The sequence below is a fragment of the Typopeltis vanoorti genome, chromosome 10 (genome assembly GCF_054136105.1).
Source record: "Typopeltis vanoorti isolate ZY-2024b chromosome 10, IOZ_Tvanoo_1.0, whole genome shotgun sequence".
Lineage (NCBI taxonomy): Eukaryota > Metazoa > Arthropoda > Arachnida > Uropygi > Thelyphonidae > Typopeltis > Typopeltis vanoorti.
The window spans coordinates 35488816-35512402 of NC_143558.1; the positions used below are offsets into that span (position 1 = coordinate 35488816).

General features: G+C 36.2%; 1 protein-coding gene across 1 annotated transcript in view; it reads right to left on the reverse strand.

Moving 5' to 3' along the window:
- The window catches only part of mus81 (mus81 structure-specific endonuclease subunit), a 135952-nt gene that overhangs the window by 92355 nt on the left and 20010 nt on the right, over positions 1-23587 (reverse strand). The window contains exons 3-4 of the mRNA XM_090399263.1: positions 23279-23335; positions 7875-8295 (exon numbers count right to left, since the gene is read on the reverse strand). Of these exons, the coding sequence (XP_090255389.1) occupies positions 7875-8295; positions 23279-23335 (478 nt within the window). The remainder of the gene's footprint in view (positions 1-7874; positions 8296-23278; positions 23336-23587) is intronic.

A 23587-nucleotide genomic window follows, 5' to 3' on the forward strand; every position in this document is an offset into this window, starting at 1 on the left:
CTGCATGGGAACTGGACATATTGCTAATCATTACCTCAAATCCTGTCAGAAATGCAAAAGTTCTGAACACCGCATTAACATCTGTCCTTTTAGAACTTTTGCTGAAAGAATGGGAGCACCAGTAGAGCCAATTAAAACACCATATATATATATATATATATATATATATATATCAGAGAGGCATAATGAAGAGTTCCTGGATCTTCAGTCTAGTAAAGATGGTGCTTTTAAACAAACTACACTTGGTAAAATCACAAAATGTGCGTAACCAAATCAGCTAGAAATTAGCACCAAAATTGCAGATCTGTGGGAGCAACTTTCCCAGTCAAATACTGACAGAACATCAGTTGAACTTACCAATAATGAACCTAATATAATAACTGAGCAGGTACAAAATGCAAAAACATGCAACTGTTCTCCAAGGAGAAACTGGAGAAGAAACAGAAAAGCAAGTAAGACAACTAAAAGAACTTGATATGCAGACAAGATCACCAAAAAGGAAAGATGAATTAATAAAAAACATTGAAGATAATTAAAAAAAGGAACTACATCTAAAAGGAGCTACTTCTAAGAAGGCTGTGGATCATCAAATGAAAACTCTTCAGGCTCAGAAGAATTTATGGATATGAAGAACCAACTCATGCTAATAAAGAGAAACCAGAGATACAATTAAAGAAAATATAAAAAAGTTTTCTCAGTGCAGTTATTACCTACATGAAAAGAAAATAACCAGCTTCCAAATCAAGAACGATAGGCATGAAATTGAAATAATGAAAAGCAACTGTAAAAAACTGGAAAACAGTTTACAAGAAGCAGGTTTCACAATTGCTCCTTCACAGATTGAAGACCTCATCGGGTTCATCCAAAATTTAGAAGTTAAAGACTTACCAGTGACACTTTATTAATCATAGCATCTCCTTTCTGCATTGCCTCATTAAATGTATGAGGATTCCACAGGCAAATTAAACAACAAACTATATGGAAACTTATGCTATGCCATAATATCGGGTTTATGTTTCTCCAAGAAACATACTTCTGCAGATATAAAGATATAAAAAGTTTAACAGAAAGATATCCACTTTTTTTCTTATTGGAGCTTTGGAAGATTTAACAGGGCTGGAGTAGGAGTTCTTATTCTTGCCCCCTTCCTTGGGTCATTCTGCAATATCCAAAGGGATGCAGAAGGGAGAATCTTGGCAATAGATTGGAAATACTGTGGATGTGTAATAAGGTTTATATATGTTTATACTCCATCCAATGGAACAGTTAGATGAAAATTCTTCCAGGAATTGAAGCCATATTTATATGGTGCCTAACTACATCATAGCAGCTGGAGATTGGAATTGTATTGAAAACTCCACATTAGACAAAATAGGAGGACACTCCAGGAGTGGAAAAGTGGGATATGCACAGTTAAAAACATGCCTCGACAATGCTCAACTAGTAGATATGTATGGAGGATTCACAATCCTAATCTCCAGGCATACACATACATGAATCAAGGTATTAGTACTCGTATTTATTGAATTTATATCTCTTCTTCCCTTGTAAATAGGATACTTCAGATAAAACATCTTGACATCAACATGTTCAGATCCTAATCCAGTTCTACTTAAGTTCCACTGCAGGAAAAAAGTAGTGATCTCTTCTGGACCATGGAGACTTCCACCAAATTTTCCATTAATCTTATCAACTAAATTCCAGACCCTCTGTTCAAATTGGAAAATGTTACCTGGAATTGGGATATGTGGTTAAAATTCAAAGAAGAAGTAAAGCAGAATATGATGGAATGGGGAAAGGAACAGGCTTTCCTCAAAAGGAAAAAGTTGAAAGACCTGTATAAAGAGAGAAGCTGATTCGTAACAAACCAATGCAATGGTATAGAATATAGCAACATCATTAGAAATATTAACATAGAGATAGAACTGGAAAGGCAGAAGCAAGTAGAAGAAAGAAATTTTAAGATAAGAATACAGCAGCACTTAGCAGATAGCCTTTCAGCTGCACTCTTCAATAGATAATTCACAAAATTTCGCAAAGAAAGGACTATGACTCACACCTGCGTTGATGGAGAAGGCTTGTCCATCAAAACTCAAGACATCCTTGACTCCTTTCAAAAACACTACAAAAATCTTCAAACACTACAATGTTTGAAGACAATAGTATTGTTAGAAATTATAACTCCTGGAACATTAATGGCTTTCTAGTTCATACCCAAGATGGGTTGACAGCCCCATTACAGCATCTGAAGTTACCACAGCCTATAAAGAATGCCAGACAAGAAAATCCCCAGGACCTGATGGTCTAGGGATAGAACTTTATTGCAAGGCTTGGGATTTCATTCTTCCCATTCTAGTTACACTATTTAATTCCTTTCTCTCATCAGGACACATACCAAGTGAATTTGTAGTAAGCCATACCATCCTCATTCCTAAAAGTAATAGAGATCACACCTCAATCAGCATCTCTGGGGACCTATTTCTCTATCTAATACTGACTACAAGATATTTTTCTGTATTATCAATAACAGGCTCAAAGTGGGAATGAGATACATAACTAAAAGCACACAGGTGTATGGAGTACCAGGTCGAGCAGTAGAATTTAATCTATTTCTGCTATGTGATCTAATCCGCTTAGTTAACATGAAAAAGCGGTCAATGGCAGTGCTATCAGTAAACCTTACTCAAGCATTTGATAATGTCCGGCATCGCTTTCTATTCCACATCCTCCAGAAAATTGGTGTAGGTAAAAAATTGCTATCCGTTATCAAAGGAGCCTATGCCAATTCAACCACCAGTCCCCTAGTTGATAGGTTCCTGCTAGATCCGGTAAAAATGTGAAAAGGTGCAATCAAGGTTGCCCTCTCAGTCCACTGCTTTTTGCATTGGTTCTTGAACCTTTCTTACAGGAAGTCAACAACATACATGCTGTGCAAGGAATAACAGTTCCTTCAACTATAAAGGAAAATAAGGTATTAGCATATGCCAACGATGTAGTGAGAACTTTGAAGGATAATGAATCCATATATTTCTAATTTTTTTGGTATTTTGGAAAAATTCCAATGGAGTGCTTAAGGGTCAAAGCTGTATAACTGAGAGGAGACCTTCACATAACCTTTAAAGGAATGCGAAGAACCGACCAGGACTTCTGACCTAATGTCCAATCCTCACCTTCTCGTGGTGCACACTGTTGGGTATCCACTTGGATACTGAACGAACGAGGATGGGCTGGCAATTTGGGATTTAGCCGACCAAATTGTATTCTTATTGGTTAAACCAAAATAAAAAATGATGGTACAACATGACAAAATTTCATGCCGGCTGGGGCATGGCCCGGTTAAACAAGGCACCCGTTGTTTTCGCCAGGGAACCAGGGCGAACAGCAAAAAGTCAGCTACTGGAACAAATCTGAAAACACATCACCAGAGTTAAAGATCGGTACTATCAACATAAGAAGCCTGAATGGCAAAGAAATGGAGCTAGCTGAGGAATTAGATAAGTACCAGATCGACATAATAGGAGTGACTGAAACAAAAAAGACAAAAACTGGTGAGATCTTTCTGAGCAATAAATACAAAATGTTATATTCAGACAATGACAATCAAGGAAAAGAAAGAGTAGCCATAGTATTCAACACAAAATAGGAGGCTAATCTTCTTGAATGGCAGTGAGTCGCAAGTAGAGTAATGTGGGCAAATATGAGAATGGGGAACTGGACAATAAGACTTATTTGTGCCTACGGTCCCACTTCGGTGATATAAACATTATTTAAATTAAGGAGATATTAAATCCCACATTGTTTTAAAACCGAATAAGAAACTCAAAGATTGGAATTAGAGAGTTTCATGCCGAATATAGTAATATTCGATTTTAAAACAATGTGGGATTTAATATCCCCTTAATTTAAATAATGTTTATATCACTGAAATGAAGCTTATTAGCTCTTTATATTTAAGTAACTTAATGGTTGCACCTGTTTGGAAACTCGTATAACAGAGTATATAAGTTCTTTTCGCTATACACTTTGGTATTAATTTGGTCTAGCTACTCACTGATGACGCCTCAAAAAAGGCTGAAACTGGTCTGGGTAGTGACCTCCCACCATAATGTAATAACAGCATACATTTCCTAGGAAATGTGTTTTTACATTATGGAAAATACCTAAGATTAGCGATCACAACTTTACCACCTTTGCTGCGAGTTGTCTGGTATTGTACTACGTACTAGGGTCACCTGCATTAGCTCACGCTAGTGATCGCCGATACTTTATAATTTACTATATTCGGCATGAAACTCTCTGATTCCAATCTTTGAGTTTCTTATTCGGTTTTAAAACCATGTGGGATTTAATATCCCCTTAATTTAAATAATATGGAGTAATTACTTTGAAAAATTGCTAAATGAAACAAGCAGTGATGATAGCACAGTGGTAAAAAACTCTCAACAGGCATACAGTCAGGAATACATATCCATATTTGAAGTAGAAAAAGCCATCAAGGGCTTGAAATGTGGAAAGGCAGCAGGAGTAGATGATATTCGACCAGAAATGCTGAAGTATGGTGGTATAAGAGTCTTACAGTGGCTGCACTGCATAGTTCAGAAAGCCTGGACAGAGTGGCGAATTGCCAATGATTGGAGTAGAGCTCTCATATTACCCATATATAAAATGGGAAATAAAACTGAATGTGAGAATTACAGAGGTAGTTATCGACTGAGTGTTCCTGGCAAGATCTATGCAAGTATACTTGAGAAACGGTTGAGAAGAATTGTGCAAGAAAAGCTTGGTGAAGAACAAGCTGGATTCAGGCCAAATAGAGGCTGTCAGGATCAGATCTTCACTTTACGACAAATAGTCGAGAAAGCATGGGAATATAACAAAGATCTGTATTTAAGTTTTGTCGATTTGGAAAAGGCATATGATATGACACGGTGCCAAGAGAGAAGCTATTCAATACGCTACAGTTATATGGTGTCAATGGGGCATTGTATCAAGCAATACTTAGTCTTTATTTGAGTTGTAAGTCAGCAGTTAGAAATGAAGGAAGTACAGGAAGATGGTTTAATGTTAAGTCTGGTGTGAGACAAGGATGTACATTATTCACTCTGTTATTCATTACCTATATGGATCACATTATAAGGAAAGTGGTATTAAACCTGATATCAAAATTGGAGATATTAATGTCAATTCTTTGCTTTATGCAGACAATGTTATACTTCTTAATAAATCCTCTACAAGTCTGCAAGATTCTCTGACTAAATTGAATAGCTGTTGTAATAGATATGGTATGAAGATCAGCAATAAAAAGACAATGAAAATAGGTAGAATCATTGAAAATGTGAACTGTGTTGTGAAGGGAGAACCTGTGGAACAAGTAAAACATTTCAGGTACTTAGGCATGATTTTTAGTGAAGATATTAAATTAAATATGGAAATAGAAAACAGAATCAACAAAGCCGGTAAGGTAGGAAGTCAATTGAATAAATTCATATATAATAAGAGAGAAATTAGTCGGAACACTAAATTAGCGGTATACAAGACAGTGTTCAAACCAGTTTTAACTTATGGATCTAAAAGCTGGGCCAGAAGTAAACACTTGACCAAAGACTAGAGACCACAGATATGAGAGTCCTGAGAAAGATTAGAGGCATGAACAGATGGCATCAATGGCAATATCATATTAAAAACGAGGATATTAAGAAAGAACTTGACATTGTCAGCATCTAGGAATGTGTTAGCAGAACTAATCTGAGGTGGTATGGTCACTTAAAGAGAATGGGTGAGGAAAGATTAGCAAAACAAGTGTTCTCTGCCAGGTTGGCAGCAAAACGACCCAGAGGAAGACCAAGATATAGGTGGATTGATACGGTACAAAGTGCCTTAGACGATAGAAATATAAGATCTGATAATGTTGGAGTCTTGACAAGTAACAGACTGATTTGGAGGAAAATTGTAGATAGGAAGTTAATAATGATGTAAATTTTTCATTTAGCACTATAATTTCCTGTACACCCCCCCCTTGAGGGTACATGTCAGGAAATTGATGAAGAACTTGTATTGTTGACAATGTTTGTACTACTGTAACCTTTAACCTTGTGTATTGCTGTGGCCTCTGCAGCAAATTTGTTTATATGTAGATGCTGCTTTGTGGAACTTAATTTTTGTACACGCATATTGTTTACAATTTTCTTTAACTACTTATGTATAGTTGTAACTTTAGTATGGCACAGTATGACCATTATAGTTTTTGTGCCAAATAAACTAAAGGGTGTCCCAAATTCACGCAAGATTTAAATTTAGCGCCATTAGTGCGGTAAAGTGTTGCCAACGAGAAAAAAAAGACAGCATGACAGCTGACAGTTCAGGGTTATTAAAAATGTGGCACTACACGAAAGAACAACGCATTTTCATTGTTGAGCAATATTTTAAAAATAATGAAGATTTGGCAGCTACAGTCCGCAATTTTCATACAAAATATGGCCGGAATAGTGATTTAACTTCATCAACTGTGAAAAGATTAATTAAAAAATTCAAGCAAACTGGATCAACTAGTGATCTTATACACGCTGGCCGTCCTTAAACAAGTTGTTCAACAGAAAACATCGAAGCAGTTCGTGAGAGTGTTGCTGAGAGTCCAGGAACATCAATTTGGCACCGTGGTCTTGAATTAAGCATTTCGAGAAGCTCTATACAGCGTATTCTCATGAAAGATTTGCATCTTTATGCTTACAAAGTTCAATTAACTCAAGAACTGCAGCCTATTGACCACACACAGTGAAGAGAGTTCGTTGAATGGATTATGGAACAACAAGAAGTGGATGCTTATTTTTCGAACAATAGTGTCCAAACCTTACACACACTGCTTGGAAAGAAGTCAATGGACACCTACGGCATAAACTGGAGGAATACAATGTTCCCAAATCAGTGCAACTGTGCCCACATGAAATGGCTGTGAAGAGAACTGACGGAGTTTGAAAGAGGTATTGTGATAGTATGCGATGTTGCAGGCCTATCTGTTCAGCAAATTGCTGACAAATTAGACAATCCGAGATCAACAATCAGTGATATCTTACTGAGATGGAAAGGCAGGGAGTCAGCTGTAAGTGCTACCTGCAGTGGACAATCTAGCACACTCACTGAATGCGACTGTAGGATGCTTCAAAGGATAACATGTAAAAATCACCATTTGTCAGCCAACATATTGAATGCAGAGTTCTGGGCATTGACTGGGGCACAAATCTGCACAAAAACATTCAGAACCGAGGATCACAACATGGGTTTCTGGCAGGACTGAAAGTCCCATATTATCCAATGCAACATGCAGCATTGTCTTGAGTGGTGTAAAAAGTGCATACAGTGGGATGTGAAAGCTTGGAAAGCTGTGTTATGGAGTGACAAATCATGCTACACCCTCTGCCAAGCAGATCGAAAGGGGCAGGTGTGGTCGATGCCAGGTGAATGTCTCTTTCCAGAGTGCTTATTTTTGTCACTTTGTAGATTTTTGTAACAACAAAAATCCTGGTCACATGGTTAATTCTTAAGAGGATATTGACGAGCTTTGAGGTATGAAGAATTATTTTCAGATTATTGTATTTAGTTCCCATACTCTTTTTTAAGTTAGGAGATGAATTTAAGAATGAAACTTAAGGTTTTCTCTTCTTTTCTTTCTTTCTTTTTTTTTTTTTTTAAATTCTGAATAAAATCAGACAGAGTTGCAAAACATACTTTATGATTCTTTTGAATAATTTCCATTCAGTAATACCATTTATATGATTTGTGTTTACTAAATATTAAGCAAATAAAATTTGATGTAAATTTAATATAAGATATTAATATAAAATTTTAGGAGCATGCAATAAATAACATTCATATCTTACCCTCCAAAAGTTTCACGGTTATCAACACACAGGACAATTTCAAAACTACCTGGTTTGAAAGAAAATTTTTCTGTGGTAAAAGTTGTATTATCTTCGCACTGGCTGTTTTCTAATGTGCATAATTCTGATGTTGAACTCTTAAACCCATGGTTTAGCTTTTGTTGTTTATTAGCTGAAACATCTGTTGGTTTGTCTGTGTGACTTGTTACACTACACTTTTTGCTTTCTTGAGAGACAGATGATTTATAACCAGTACTTAATTTGCAACCTTTAGAAATTGGAACAGCAGTTGATGATTTTGATGTATTAACACTTATATCCCTTTTTATGGTATTATTTTCATGGGATGAAGTGATGGGAAACTTAGAGAGTTTACAATAATTAAATTTTTGAATTTCATTGTGTGGTTCATCAGCATCACCTGAAGTGGGCAAAAATAAACAAATAAATAAATAAAATAACATAGAATAAAATAAACACACACACAAACTAAAACACAACTGTTTAAACTACATTATTCATAATACTTAAAATGTATTCACTCTTGTCTTGAAATGCTCCTCTCTACTGTAAGATACAGGCTGGTCTTGATTAACGTAATTAATTAGACCTGTGAGCATACATCGCACAAAACAGAAATGCATTAGTTTTGTTGTATAATGAAACCTGTGGAGCATTCATGACTAAATATATACGCATAACCACAGTAATAAGATTTTTAATAAGTAAATATTTTGTCCTAAGTATCATAGGACATCTTCAGTACAGTTGATTCAAACAATATTAAGAATTACATACAGTTAGGGTGCATATTTACAATGGAATCCCTGTATGCATGCAATAGCGTGTTATAGAATTAAATTAAAATATATCTAGAGAGAAAAAGATTTTTGAACAAGAACTATGCTTATAAAGACAGCAAAGCAGAAGGCTTGGGAATCCATTGGAGAAAGATTAGATTCATCCTATGAAAATGCAAACAAAGTATTCTAGCAGACCATCCGCTGCCTTCGAGGGAGGAAATCGTGCATAGCAAGGGTAATTAAGGCCTCTGATGGTGCACTTTTAACAACCGAGAAGGATATCCTCCACAGATGGAGGGAATACTTTGAGAGCCTTCTTAACCCTAGTGGCCCAGCAGTTGTGGACATCCAAGAGGTGCAGATCGGGGCAATGACTAGTCTCTCAGCAGAAGAGGTCCATTTAGCAATAAAATCGCTAAAATCGGGCAAGGCTGCTGGCGATGATGAAATTCAGCCCAAAATGCTAAAAGCCTTAAATCGAGACGGTGTTCTCTGGCTGACTCGAGTGTGTCAGGCTGCTTGGATATCTGGGCGAGCACCAAAGCAATGGCAGACAGGCATAATAATACCAGTCTTTAAGAAGGGAGACCAGAAGGATTGCAGTAACTATCGTGGCATCTCTCTGCTCAGCCTGCCTGGGAAAGTGTATGCTAAGTGCTTGGAAAGACTGTGCAGGAGCATAGTTGAGTCAAAGCTCCAGGAAGAACAATGTGGCTTTCGTACTGGTAGAAGCACAACTGACCAAATCTTCACTTTAAGGCAAGTCTTTGAGAAATCTTGGGAATATGCCAAGAATGTCTACACATGTTTTGTGGACTTGGAGAAGGCATATGACTGGGTTCCTCGGGATAAGCTTTGGCAAGTAGTACAGGAGTATGGAGTGGATGGTCAACTATTAGCTGCCATCAAGTCCCTGTATGAATGCCCAGAGTTTTGTGTCAGGGTAAACAGCACAAAGTCTGAACCTTTCACAGTCTCCGTTGGCCTCTGCCAAGGGCGTGTTCTGTCACCCCTCCTTTTCATAATATTTATGGACTGGATTGATAGGCACAGCCGAGGGAGTGTGTCAGAATTGGAAAATGTAGCATTGGACATCTGCTTTTTGCAGATGACCTAGTTCTGCTTAGCTCTTCCACAGATGACCTCCAACAGATCCTGGATAGGTTTGTAGCTGTTTGTGCAGATGCCGGAATGAAGATCAGTGTGGCCAAAACTGAAACATTTGTGGTCTCAAGACAACCATCCTAGTGCACTCTAAATGTAAGTGGAGTCCCAATGAGACAGGTGGAGAAGTTTAAATACCTTGGGTCCATATTCAGGAATGATGGAAAATGGGACGTAGAGCTAGATACTCGAATTGGCTTAGCAAGCTCAATATTGCGGGAGCTTGGCCGTTCAGTAGTATTGAAGCGGGAGTTAAGCCAGAAGGCAAAGCTGGCTGTCTTCAATACAGTCTATGTCCCCATCCTCACCTATGGTCATGAGAGTTGGGTAATGACTGAAAGAATGCGGACACGAATCCAAGCGGCTGAAATGAGGTTCCTTCGAGGGGTTGCGGGGCTGACAAAACTCAGCAGAGTCAGAAGCTCTGCAATTCGGGAAACCCTCAATACTCAACCGCTGCTTCTCCGTGTTGAGAGATCACAGTTATGCTGGTACGGGCACCTGGTCAGAATGCCACAAGAGAGGCTCCCTCAGCAGGCCCTCTTTGCCAAGCCAGAGGGTGGGAGGCCACGTGGAAGGCCAAGGACTCGCTGGATAGATTATATCCAAAACCTTGGGTGGACACGTTTGGGAATCCCACCAGAACACCTGAACTTGGTGGCAGAGGATCGTGACCATTGGAAGTTCCTCTTGCAGCTTTTGCTTCCACAACCCAATTAGGAAGAGTGGGCCTTGAAGATGTATATATGTATGTACTACGTTTGTTCCTAGATAAAATCAATTTTCTTCACCCGTGCATCAAATCACGTTAGAAAAAGAATCTCAACAGGATATCTCCTTCCTGGATGTACAAATCCAAAGAAAAGAAGGTGGCTTCATCTCCACTTCTACCATAAGCTGACTTTTTCAGGACCCTACATTCACAATTCTTTGGCTCACCATCCATCTCAAAAATTTGGCATCATTAAATCATTAGTAACCAGAGCACACAGATTCTGCTCCTCTGAAGGTTCTTTAAATCAAGAATTGGAAATAATCAAAAATACAGCCATACAAAATGGATACAATCCAAAAACAACGCAAAAAATCATCAATCACTTCCCCACACACAAACCTAGACAAGAACAAACCCGTAAGATTCCCATACTGTATGTCAAAGGCATCTCCAAACATCTTTCAAAAATTATGAAGAAATATAAATTGGCTGCTACCTACAAACCAATCAACCAAATCCACAATTGGTTACCTTCTCTAATAAATTGAGTTTAATCCTTTATCCAAGTGTAAGCAAACAAAGTTTGCACCTGAAGTATCTTCAGGACTGAGGCAACTTGTAGTAAAGGTGGACCAAGCTCTCATCACTCCTTGTCTCAGTATCTCCCATAATGCAAAGCACATCTCCTTGCAGACATGTATAATGCTATGCATTAAGGGAAGGGCCACTACCCAGACAGGTTTCGACCTTTACTGAGGTTTCGTCAGTGGGAGCCAGACCCGGAAGTGGTGATACTAAGACAGAAGCAATGGAGAGATCATATTTACCTATATGAGTTGCCAAAAGGTGTACCACCTTATTATTAAATTACTCTTGATTTAGAGAAAGATGTTGGAAGTTTATTTTACACTTGGTTAGACTATAATAAATTTAGTTTAATCCTTTAACCAAGTGTAAGCAAACAAAGTTTGCACCTGAAGTATCTTCAGAACTGAGGCATCTCATAGTAAAGGTGGACCTATGACACTTAGGACAAAATATTTACTTATTAAAAATCTTATTACCGTGGTTACGGGTATATGTTTAGTCAGAAATGCATTAATTGGATATAATAATCAAAAAGAAAAATTATAACTGGTCTGAAGTTTAAATATAATTAAAATTCTTTATGGACAATGTCCATAAAGAATTTTAAAAATATCTTTTAAGATAATCTTTTAACTGTATACCATGTGAAAGATAATGCCACACTGTCATTTTAGAATTAAATTTTTAGTGCATAAAATACACAATAAAGAAACAATTTTCTATGAACGTATTTGAACACGGTCATTTGAACAATGTCAGCTTTCTTTTTTTTCATTAATTTCATCATTTTTACAATTTCCAATAGACAACAAGCTACTCTAGGCACTGGCGAAATACTTAAACATCCTTCATTCGATATTAGGATCAACATCCTTACCTTTTGTCTGAGGTTCTATGTGATACCAATGACTTTTCTTGATGAAGAGTTAGATGGAATGAAAATCTTCATTCCTGTGAGGATGATTTCTGTTATTTGGTCTGAGCAGGTGTTTGGATCAAAAGAGCTGAAGCAGTAGTCGGACCATGGGAAGGAGGAATAGAAGTCACGGAGATCCTCCCAGTTGGCACCCTTTTAGTGCCAAAGGATACAAGATTGTGAACAAGGTGGATAAAGAACTGACAACCACAGTATACCTGGAAGGGTAGCTTGTCACGCAGAGGTCAAGTGTGTTGGCAACTTGGAGGGGGCTTTAAATGTGGCCTTAAGGTTGTATTTCTGTATATTTTATCTGATATCCCTTTAATGTATTGTTAGGTATTCTGGTTGGAAGATTAATGATGTGAGATAGTTCATTGCTGATTGCAAACACCTCAGCATCCTTGCCTGCTTGATCAGTGAAACTAATGCAAGAATGGACGGAATGTAAGTAGTACGGTGTTGGATTCTGATTATGTAGAGATTAGAGTAATTATTATTTGCTTCAGAATCCAACATGATTTTCCATCACAAAGGCTAGACTTGTAAATATTATTTAATGTATATAACTTACTTTAAAACTTAATATTCATATAACTACCTTAATTTTGTCAAATATTTAATTGTTTAATCAAAGGAATGTGCTAATGATAATAAGATTCTGTATTAAATATTATTAAGCTATTGTAAGAACTTATATTTGTAATTTAACTACGCATTTATTGAAAAGCAAATATTCTAATTATTCCTATTTGTGTATAAAGCTTAACGGTATGTAATGACCCAATGTAGTAGTATAGCCTTGTCTAACATTGGCGAGAATGTTTATGTTTGTCTGTTGTCATGGAGACGCGTGAAATAAACGAGCGCGAGTGGAACAGAGCGTGGGCTGAAGAGAGAATAAAAAAAATATATAAGTAGTAAAGAGTTGGGACGGAAACTTGGAAGTGGAAGGAAGCAGGGTGATAAAATAAAGAAGTAGAAGTAAATAAAAGGTTCTTAAGGGTAGGAGTTAAGTGGATAATTTTTATAAGTGAGCAAGAATGTAACGAATTTTATAGTTAGCTGAAATTGAAATCAGCAGTAATAATAGAAGGAAAATTAAAGCTACAATCGGATAAAGTAAAAAGCTGAACATTCAAGGAAGAATTCTGAATAAACCCAGCTGATCTAGTATTGCAGCTTATTTCCGATTTGCCCTAAAGAGAACCTCACAGTGTTTTAATTAATTTATGAGTGGTAATAAGGATAGTTTAAGTGCCCTAATTGATGTCAAGAATTCTGAAGCGTAATTGATAGTGCTTTAAGTATAACTGCGGATAAGTTTTGTAGATGTGTTTTTATTCTTTAAGTGTGATAAGTAAATTCCAGAAGTTTGCTCACAACATAATAGATGTTCTAGGAACCATTTCCGGTAAGGTCTATCATAGTGAATTATTAACTTTAACTGTGGAACCCCTTCGTGATTGAGAGTTGGAGATAGGAATTGTTTGAAAGATATTTTCAGCTATTAGATCCTGTAATATTTTGAACTTACAGCATTACTGAAAAATGTGTGAAAACTAATTAGATTGGATGTTCTATTATATTCATTTAAGTGTAAAAACTTTATAACCCAGAAGCTAAGAAGGTGTATGTGAAGACGTGGAAGATTGTGCTAATGTAATTGACTTGACTTAATGTTTGACTTATTTCTATTGTTTAAAATTAGAAGTAAAATTTATGTAAATGTTATATGACCTATATTAAATGCTTTATTTGTTAACTTAACTGTTGTATTTGCCTGAAATTCTTTTTACTGCACCGTTCACAAAAATTCGAATCTATCGGGAATCCCAAAGAGAAAAAATAAATACTTCGGCCTGAATGAATGAAAAGACTGCTAACTAATTTTGAATTGATCCTACTATTTCATATAGACTTATCTAAGGATAGAGTGGCGCAGTATAATAGAAATTTCTCTACCCTTAGATCAGTAATCAATTTACAATTAGTTTTCCTTTATTTTATGAAAGTGACTTTTAACAAGATGGCGGATTCGAACATCAAGAGAACAACGTCACAATAAAATGGCGCAGTCGACAGGATTTGATTTCACTAAAATAGATTGTAATATTAAGTATTAAAATTTGTAATAGTAAAGGAATTTGAAGGTAAATTGAGTGAATCAAGTGAATTGGTTGTAAACTAGAATCAGGCAAACATAGAAGTTATTTTAGGATTCTAATTTTTTTAAAGTTGTTGTTAATAGAATAATATGGCTGTTTCATCAAGTTCTAAAATGGAAGATAGTGAATTTTTTCGTACAGTGAACCCACAACAGGTTTTTCCCCAGTTTTCAGGTGAAGAATCAGATAATGTACTTTTTTTTTTTTTTACTTATGTTGAAAAACTTAGAGAAATAGCAAATTGGACGGATTTTCAACTGTTAATTTTACTCAGAAGTAAATTAATAGGCAAGGCTAAAGCATATTTTAACTCATCTCCAATTCTCAAGGATACATTTGATTATCAAATATTTAAGGACAATCTTATTTCTCAGTTCTCAAAATTAAGAAGTATTGGCCCAAATTTATGGAAGTTACAGAGAGTTTTAGAAAAAGATAAAGAAACTGTTACTGATTTTCACAATCGTTTGTTGACACTAGCCAACAGTTTAAACGTGACTAATGAGGATAAACCACACTTAGATTGGGCTGTATTCCAACAATTTAGACAAGGTGTTAGGCAAGAATTAAGAGAAACAGCTTATAAGAAGAAAATTTCCACCTTAGAAGAGTGTCTCAAAAGTGTCAAGGAAAAAGAACAAATGTTAGGAGATCTTTATCCCTCAACCAGTGTAGGTCTTGTAAATGTTGTAAATAAGACTGGTTGTTCCTTGAACCAATCTGAAGTTGAAAAGAACAATAAGGATGGAAAGGGAAAATATATTGGAGAAAATCCAAGTAGTATTAATTGCATAACTGAAGGTAAAGAGCAATTTGACAAAAGGCTGATGACAGAAGTGAAAACCCTAATTCACCAGGAAGTAAATAGGTTAAATCAGCCAATAATGGATAGTCTTAATGAGGTTGTGAGACAATTATCAGCTATTACTTTGAAGTCTGAAGAAAACCAAAACCCCACAACTGATAAAATTAATGAGATAATTAAACATGAAGTGGAAAAACAAAATCAACCCATTTTAGCTAGTCTAGATAAGGTAATTCAAGGGCTAGATAATGTCAAACAACAGATGTCTATTATCCCTCAATCTAAGACAGAGACAAAACAAAGAGATCCTCCAAAATGTTATAATTGCAAGAAAGTTGGACATTATGCCAGGAATTGTTTCTATAACAAAGGAAACTACTCTAATAACAGATGGGACTCAAAATTTGGATACATACCCCACAGAGGATATAATAGAATGCAGAAACACCAAGGACCTAATGAAAGAATGATGAGAGTTAGAGGAGAAATCCTAGGTTCTAAGTGTAATATTTTATTAGATACAGGATGTAATGCTTCAACTATTAGAAAAGACTGTCTCCAAGGTATAAGACATAAATTAAGGAATAATATTACCAAACTTAGACAACCTGTAAGAATTACTTCTCTTTCAGATTCAAACTTTGTAGCATATGAAAAGGTTCGAGCAAGAATCTACCTACCAGAATTTAAACTAAGTGTCTGGCAAGACTTACTTATCATCCCCTCAACCGCTGACATAAGCTCCCACATCATATTGGGAACAAATTTCTTAGAAAGATATCAGTTCTCCTGTGATTTTTTTAAAAGGGAAGTATGCCTAATGGGCAGGAAAATAAGTGTCAGAACAAATGGCAATTATATGCATAATAGAACAAGGAGGCAGAGAGAAAGGTTTCATGTACCTGAGAAAGGATTTGCCCCAAATAAAGTGGAGCTGTCTGTAATTGAACCAACTGCAGAGAATAGTAATACACAGTCTGTTATGCCTTATCTACCAAAATCAAAATGTAATACTGATGAACATTCTCAACAACTAATAGCCAAACCTGAACCTGAAGTTATCAATAAGGAACAAACAACAGTTGAGGTAAATTGTGCCAGGGTGACTAGTCTATATAACAGAACTAGGCCAAAAGAAACAAATTACCAAAATGACAGACAACTGAGGATAAAAGTTAGTAACAGAGAACAGAACGGAAAGGACAATATTATAAGTGTAGCAATCAAAATTCTCCCTATGATAAAAACAACAAGAACTTAAGTGGAGAAACGCAGAAAGGTAAATATATAGACTGTAATAAAAAAAATTTAATCATGTTCAAACTAAGTGCTATTTAAGATCTTGGAAGGGAGATAAGAACTCAATTTTCTCCACTTGTGAGTCTAGTGTGAAAAATTTTTCTTTAAAGAAAAATTTTTTAAAGGAAGAGTAAGCCTTTGTTGGATTCTGATTATGTAGAGATTAGAGTAATTATTATTTGCTTCAGAATCCAACATGATCTTCCATCACGAAGGCTAGACTTGTAAATATTATTTATTGTATATAACTTATTTTAAAACTTAATATTCATATAACTACCTTAATTTTGTCAAATATTTAATTGTTTAATCAAAGGAATGTGTTAATGTAATAAGATTCTGTATTAAATATTATTAAGCTATTTTATTTATTGTTATGTCAATATTGTAAGAACTTATATTTGTAATTTAACTACGCATTTATTGAAAAGCAAATATTCTAATTATTCCTATTTGTGTATAAAGCTTAACGGTATGTAATGACCCAATGTAGTAGTATAGCCTTGTCTAACATTGGCGAGAATGTTTATGTTTGTCTGTTGTCATGGAGACGCGTGAAATAAACGAGCGCGAGTGGAACAGAGCGTGGGCTGAAGAGAGAATAAAAAAAAATATATAAGTAGTAAAGAGTTGGGACGGAAACTTGGAAGTGGAAGGAAGCAGGGTGATAAAATAAAGAAGTAGAAGTAAATAAAAGGTTCTTAAGGGTAGGAGTTAAGTGGATAATTTTTATAAGTGAGCAAGAATGTAACGAATTTTATAGTTAGCTGAAATTGAAATCAGCAGTAATAATAGAAGGAAAATTAAAGCTACAATCGGATAAAGTAAAAAGCTGAACATTCAAGGAAGAATTCTGAATAAACCCAGCTGATCTAGTATTGCAGCTTATTTCCGATTTGCCCTAAAGAGAACCTCACAGTGTTTTAATTAATTTATGAGTGATAATAAGGATAGTTTAAGTGCCCTAATTGATGTCAAGAATTCTGAAGCGTAATTGATAGTGCTTTAAGTATAACTGCGGATAAGTTTTGTAGATGTGTTTTTATTCTTTAAGTGTGATAAGTAAATTCCAGAAGTTTGCTCACAACATAATAGATGTTCTAGGAACCATTTCCGGTAAGGTCTATCATAGTGAATTATTAACTTTAACTGTGGAACCCCTTCGTGATTGAGAGTTGGAGATAGGAATTGTTTGAAAGATATTTTCAGCTATTAGATCCTGTAATATTTTGAACTTATAGCATGACTGAAAAATGTGTGAAAACTAATTAGATTGGATGTTCTATTATTACTATTATTACGGGCAACTCCAGGGAGTCATTAGACTCATCGAGGGAGGCCCCAAATCATATTCATCACAACTATTTGACATTCATACAGTATCTATCATACCTCGCCTTAAACTCATTCACTGTCACAGCATCCACCACAGACTGAGGGAGCGCATTCCACTCATTCACTACTCTAAAAGTAAAGAACCCAGCTCTAACACCTTTACTAACCACACTTTTGCCCAGTTTCCATGGATGTCCCCTAGTCCTCCCACAACCAGCCCTGTTCTCAAAAATATCTTCTGAATTAATTTTATAGAAACCCTTCAGTAATTTGAATGTCTCAATCATATCTCCCCTCCTCCGCCTATCAACCAATTTTTGCAACCCACAAATCCTCAACCTGTTCTCATACGGTTCATTCCACAGACCTGCTATCATCTTGGTCACTCGCCTCTGGATCCTCTCCACCTCCTCCCCATCAAGAAGAAACCTAGGTGACCAAATCTGAGCACAGTAGTCTAGATGGGGTCTTATCAAGGCTCGATACAGAGGAACAATAACCTGCTTGTCTCTGCTTGTCAACGTATTCTTCAGCAACCAAGTGATTTGATGAGCTGTTTTGGTCACTTTTGCAATGTGTCCCCTAAATTTCAATTCCTTATCTACCAACACTCCTAAATCTCGTGCCTCATCAATTTCCTGGAGCAGGGTTCCACCAATGCAGTAAACTGCCGCCAATCTTTTCACCCCAAAATGCATAACCTTACATTTTGCCACATTAAACTGACATCCATTCTCCTTAGCCCAGACCTCCAATCTATCCAAATCATCCTGCAAAATTTTGACGTCATCTGCATTCACTATTGCCCTACCCAACTTCGCATCATCCACAAACAAATGAACTGTTCCTCTCAGATCATTTCCTATATCATTTATGAACAAATTAAACAGCAGTGGTGCAAGAACAGATCCTTGTGGCACACCACTAGTCACAGGCCGTCTTGTGGACTCTACTCCCGAGTAAACTACTCTCTGATATCTCTCCGTCAACCACCCTCCTATCCATCTCACCAACCCTATGTCCATTCCCATATGCTGCAATTTACTGATTAGAATTCCATGTGGAATCCTGTCAAAGGCCTTGGCAAGGTCTAGTAGAATCACCGTAAACCCATTACCCTTATCCAGTTCAGCCGTCACTGTGTTATAATACGTGAGCAAGTTACTGAGGCATGACCTACCCTTCACAAAACCATGCTGTCCCCGATACAGTATCCCATTTTCTTCTATCCAATCTTGTATTTTCCTCTTGACTATTTTCTCTAAGACCTTGACAATGATTCCTGATATGCTAATCGGTCGGTAATTTACAACAGCAGTCTTGGAACCACCTTTATGCAGTGGAACTATTTTCCCCTCTTTCCACCCGCTCGGGACTAACCCAGACCCGAGGCTCAAATTAAACAAAATGGTCAAGGGTACTGACAATTCTTTAGCTGCTTCTCGTACAACACGAGCTGGTATACCATCCAATCCCACAGATGTATTGACATTGAGGTCATGCAATAGACTACTCACCTCCACTTCATTAACCACAATTCCCATATAATCTACTGGTTTATTCGTTTCTGCAATGTCACCACCTGGATGATATACTTTTGCAAAGTGCTCACTCAGTAACTTAACTATCTCAACTGATTCAGTTACCTCCCTACCATCGGCATTCTTTAAAATCAATCTGCCATGTACATTTTTCCTTTTACTTGCTATATATCTAAAAAACTGTTTAGGATTCTCTTTAGCCTGCATGGCCAATGTTCTTTTGTAATCCTTTTTTGCTTTTCTTACCACACTCGTCACCCTTCTGGCCTGCGCTTTATACCGTTCATGTACCTGCCGGTCACCCTTCTCCTTAAATTCCCTCCATAGTTGTTTCTTTTTTTGCAACTCAAGCTTAATGGTGTTATTCATCCATTTAACCCCTACTTGATTTATTATTCGGACTCTAGGTATACAGTCAGCCATTGCTTCATGCAAGCACATTATATTCATTTAAGTGTAAAAACTTTATAACCCAGAAGCTAAGAAGGTGTATGTGAAGACTTGGAAGATTGTGCTAATGTAATTGACTTGACTTAATGTTTGACTTATTTCTATTGTTTAAAATTAGAAGTAAAATTTATGTAAATGTTATATGACCTATATTAAATGCTTTATTTGTTAACTTAACTGTTGTATTTGCCTGAAATTCTTTTTACTGCACCGTTCACAAAAATTCGAATCTATCGGGAATCCCAAAGAGAGAAAATAAATACATCGGCCTGAATGAATGAAAAGACTGCTAACTAATTTTGAATTGATCCTACTATTTCATATAGACTTATCTAAGGATAGAGTGGTGCAGTATAATAGAAATTTCTCTACCCTTAGATCAGTAATCAATTTACAATTAGTTTTCCTTTATTTTGTGAAAGTGACTTTTAACAAGATGGCGGATTCGAACATCAAGAGAACAACGTCACGACAACGGTATGCTCCAAGGTGGGTCAGTGGATCTTTGGATGAGTTGAATAAGCTATTTAATTTTGCAGGAGCTTTAAATGTGGTCTTAAGGTTGTATTTCTGTATATTTTATCTGATATCCCTTTAATGCATGGAATGGTTACAGTATACCATAGTAATGGAGTATACCATATTCGTTGTGCCTCTAATTTGCTCTGTATAGGTGAAACAGGATGCACAATTCTTATCTGAAAAAGGAAACATAAATGGCACATTAAATTTAATAACTATGGTAAATCTAGCTTTTCTGATCATGTCCTGAATACTCTACATAGAAACTCAGTGCTATCATAGCACAGTAATGTCTCAAGACCTGTGGATTTCTTTCTTTCTTATCTTTAATTTTGTGGCATTTCAGTTACTAAATAGTTACAGACCTATCTTTTTTTTTTTTTTTTTTTTTTCTCCCACCTACTTTGCTTCTGATAATACCCAGATCTCCAGACAAAATCAAATTTATTTTCTTGGACTGATTTGCACATCTAGCCTATACTGACACAAACACATCATGTCTGCAAACTTCTCAGCCTTCAACAATTTGGCATGTTTTCTACTTAAGAGACAGTACTTTGAACTTCATGAACTGCCAACCTCGTTCAAATCCCAAAGCTGCTCAAGCTTAGAATACTGTTAAGGTAGGGGCCTCACTAAAAATGCTCAACTTGATGCTATCCAAAAAAGGAAATCAGGTTAAGTCAGTTTTGCAATAAGGCATTAAGTTGCTGCCTTTTCTAAAAGTATTTTCATGGGTGCTAGTCTGCTGAACTGGTTTCTATTGTTCCTCCAAGTTTCTAAAGCCTGTAAGAAAACGCATCCAGCTGCTAGATCACATGCATGTAGTCCAGCATCAACTGTGTGTGTGTGTCCTCTTTACTTGTAGCATTCATCCCCAAGGACTTTAACTCAGCTGTTTAAGAAACATACCAACAGGTTTCTTCTTTATTATACACATAATAGTGATGTTAAAAAGACTTGTAAAATTTGTGGATTTATATATATATATATATATACACACACACACATATGCAGGGGGGGGTTAAGCTTGCTGACCCATTGCTACGAGTTGGCAAGCTTAAATTATATTAGCAGTATACTACTCTAATGAGCACTCGAAAGTTATTTCATCAGTCATTTTACAATTTTGCTTATTTCTGGATATTATTTAAAAAGAGCTGCTACACACACACACACACAGAGAGAGAGAGAGAAAAGCCAAGTAAAACATGTAAGAAGCCAAAGCAGTCATTAGAGGTATTCTGATTATCATCATGCAACAAATAGTAGACTAGGACAAATATCACTTGCGATCCAACAACTAATTGAGCCAGGTAATTTTCCAAGTTGCACTGCTGAGATATTGTGTTGAGTAACATACATTTGCAGTTATATATAAATAGTTCTCGATTTGCAAAGGTATGTTGCTCAACACAACAGCTGATTTAGCCATATCCTTTAGTAATATAAAGGATTTCTTTTTTAATGTTTCTTTTAACATGGAGAAAACTAAACTTTCAATAAACTGCAAGGAGTTATATTCCTAAAGTGTGCAATGAGCTGCTTTAAAGTAAGATTAGATTCTTTTGTTTATATCTAAGTTATGACTTTTCATTTATATCTTCATGGATTTTTTAAGCAGATTTCATTATCATGCTTACACAAATAGTCTGCCAAATCAGTGGCATACTCATGTGTTGCTGCTCCTCCACATCACACTTTCATTCTCTACATTTTTATTTCAATTTTAGCAGAAACTTCACAATGAAATTAAAGGTATTTTAGATCTTAAAACAGGAAAATTTATTTTTTATTTTTACCAAAATATATTATAAGTTTATATAGTATAATGCAAAAAAAAAACAGTACTGAATAACCACAATATATATGTTATGGAGTAAATGGGTTTATTAACAAAGAAATATATGTTTACACATGATGATATGTACAGCAACAACTCTCAGTGGAATCTTGGAACCTCAAAATGAGCCTCCTGGGAAAGTGCTCTGATAAATAGGCTCTAGAACCATGTGATGCGTGACAGGTTGCTCCATCCTGTTGGAATACCTGTACATGAAATGGAATGTTTTTTGCATGACACATCCTATGCGAATCTTGGGTGAAAACCAACACATTCTCAATGCAGCATTCGCTATTCGAGGTCATGGTTACACCACCCTCTTCAATGAAGTAGCCCAATTATGTCATGGCTGGAAATCACACACCATGTGGCAACCTTCTTGCTGTGAAGAGGTTTCTCTTGGAGAAATTCAGGTCTTGAGAAACCAAGAAACCTGTAGATTTGTCTGACCACTGCTTAGATGGAAATGCGCTTTGTCCAAGAACCAGACATTATGGAGGAAGGATAGATCTTCATAGACATTGGCCAGCACATATACACAGTATTCCCACCCAGTAGCATAATCCATTGCTGTTAAACACTGACCCACCTGAATGATGTATAAAAACGCACCCAGCTCCTTAAGGATTCTCTGTAGTGATTACCTTGGTATCTCAAGTTTTATCACTGTTAAAACTTGGTATCAAGTTTTAACAGTGATAAACTGTTAAAAACTTTGTTAAAATTTTTTAACTGCATTTTGGAGACCATAACACTTGTCCCAGCACATGCCTGTGATTCTCATTTGTGTTAACAGTTCATGGTCTCCCTGATTGCCCTTTGCATTGTGGCAGAGCACTCCTGGTATGCTGGAAACTCTTGATTAAGACAATGATGGTGCTATTGCTTGGAGCACGCTTACAGATATTAACCAACTGCTCACAAACGTGTCGTAGGCTTGGACCATTTGCTTTACTAACTCTGTATGAATGAAAATAACACTCAACAATAAACATCCTTTCTTCCAACATCAACACCATTGCTACAGCTAAATGTAATAGTGTAGACTCTACACATGGAGAAAACCTTTTATTAATGTGCATGCAGTCGAATGGCATATCTCATAGCGTGTGTACTGAAGGGGGATGTCGAAGTTCAGTACTGTTTTTCTTTTTCTTTTTTTTTGCACCATACTATATAATCTAATTTAATATTTACGTGAACTTACTAATACAAAACCTTAAATATTGCCACAGATATAATAGGGAAAAATTACCTCCATGTAGGTTGTGCTCTTTTAGTTTTTCATCTAGCATCATACAGATTTTGTCACCTATTGAAAAAAAAAAAAAAAAAAAAAAAAAAAGGTGCACAAGAATATTCACTTTAAGATAATGAATACTCATCTTTAATAATACACAAGTATATAAATTTTTTGGTTAACACGTTCGCTGCCACGCTACTTTGGCATGATCTGTTCCCCTACGCCGAGCAGTTTTCCTTCTTCAAGGTCAGTACGATAATCTCGTTACCGGAGGTAAACGTCCTACGAGTATACTCGTAGTTGGCTTGTACAGAGCATATA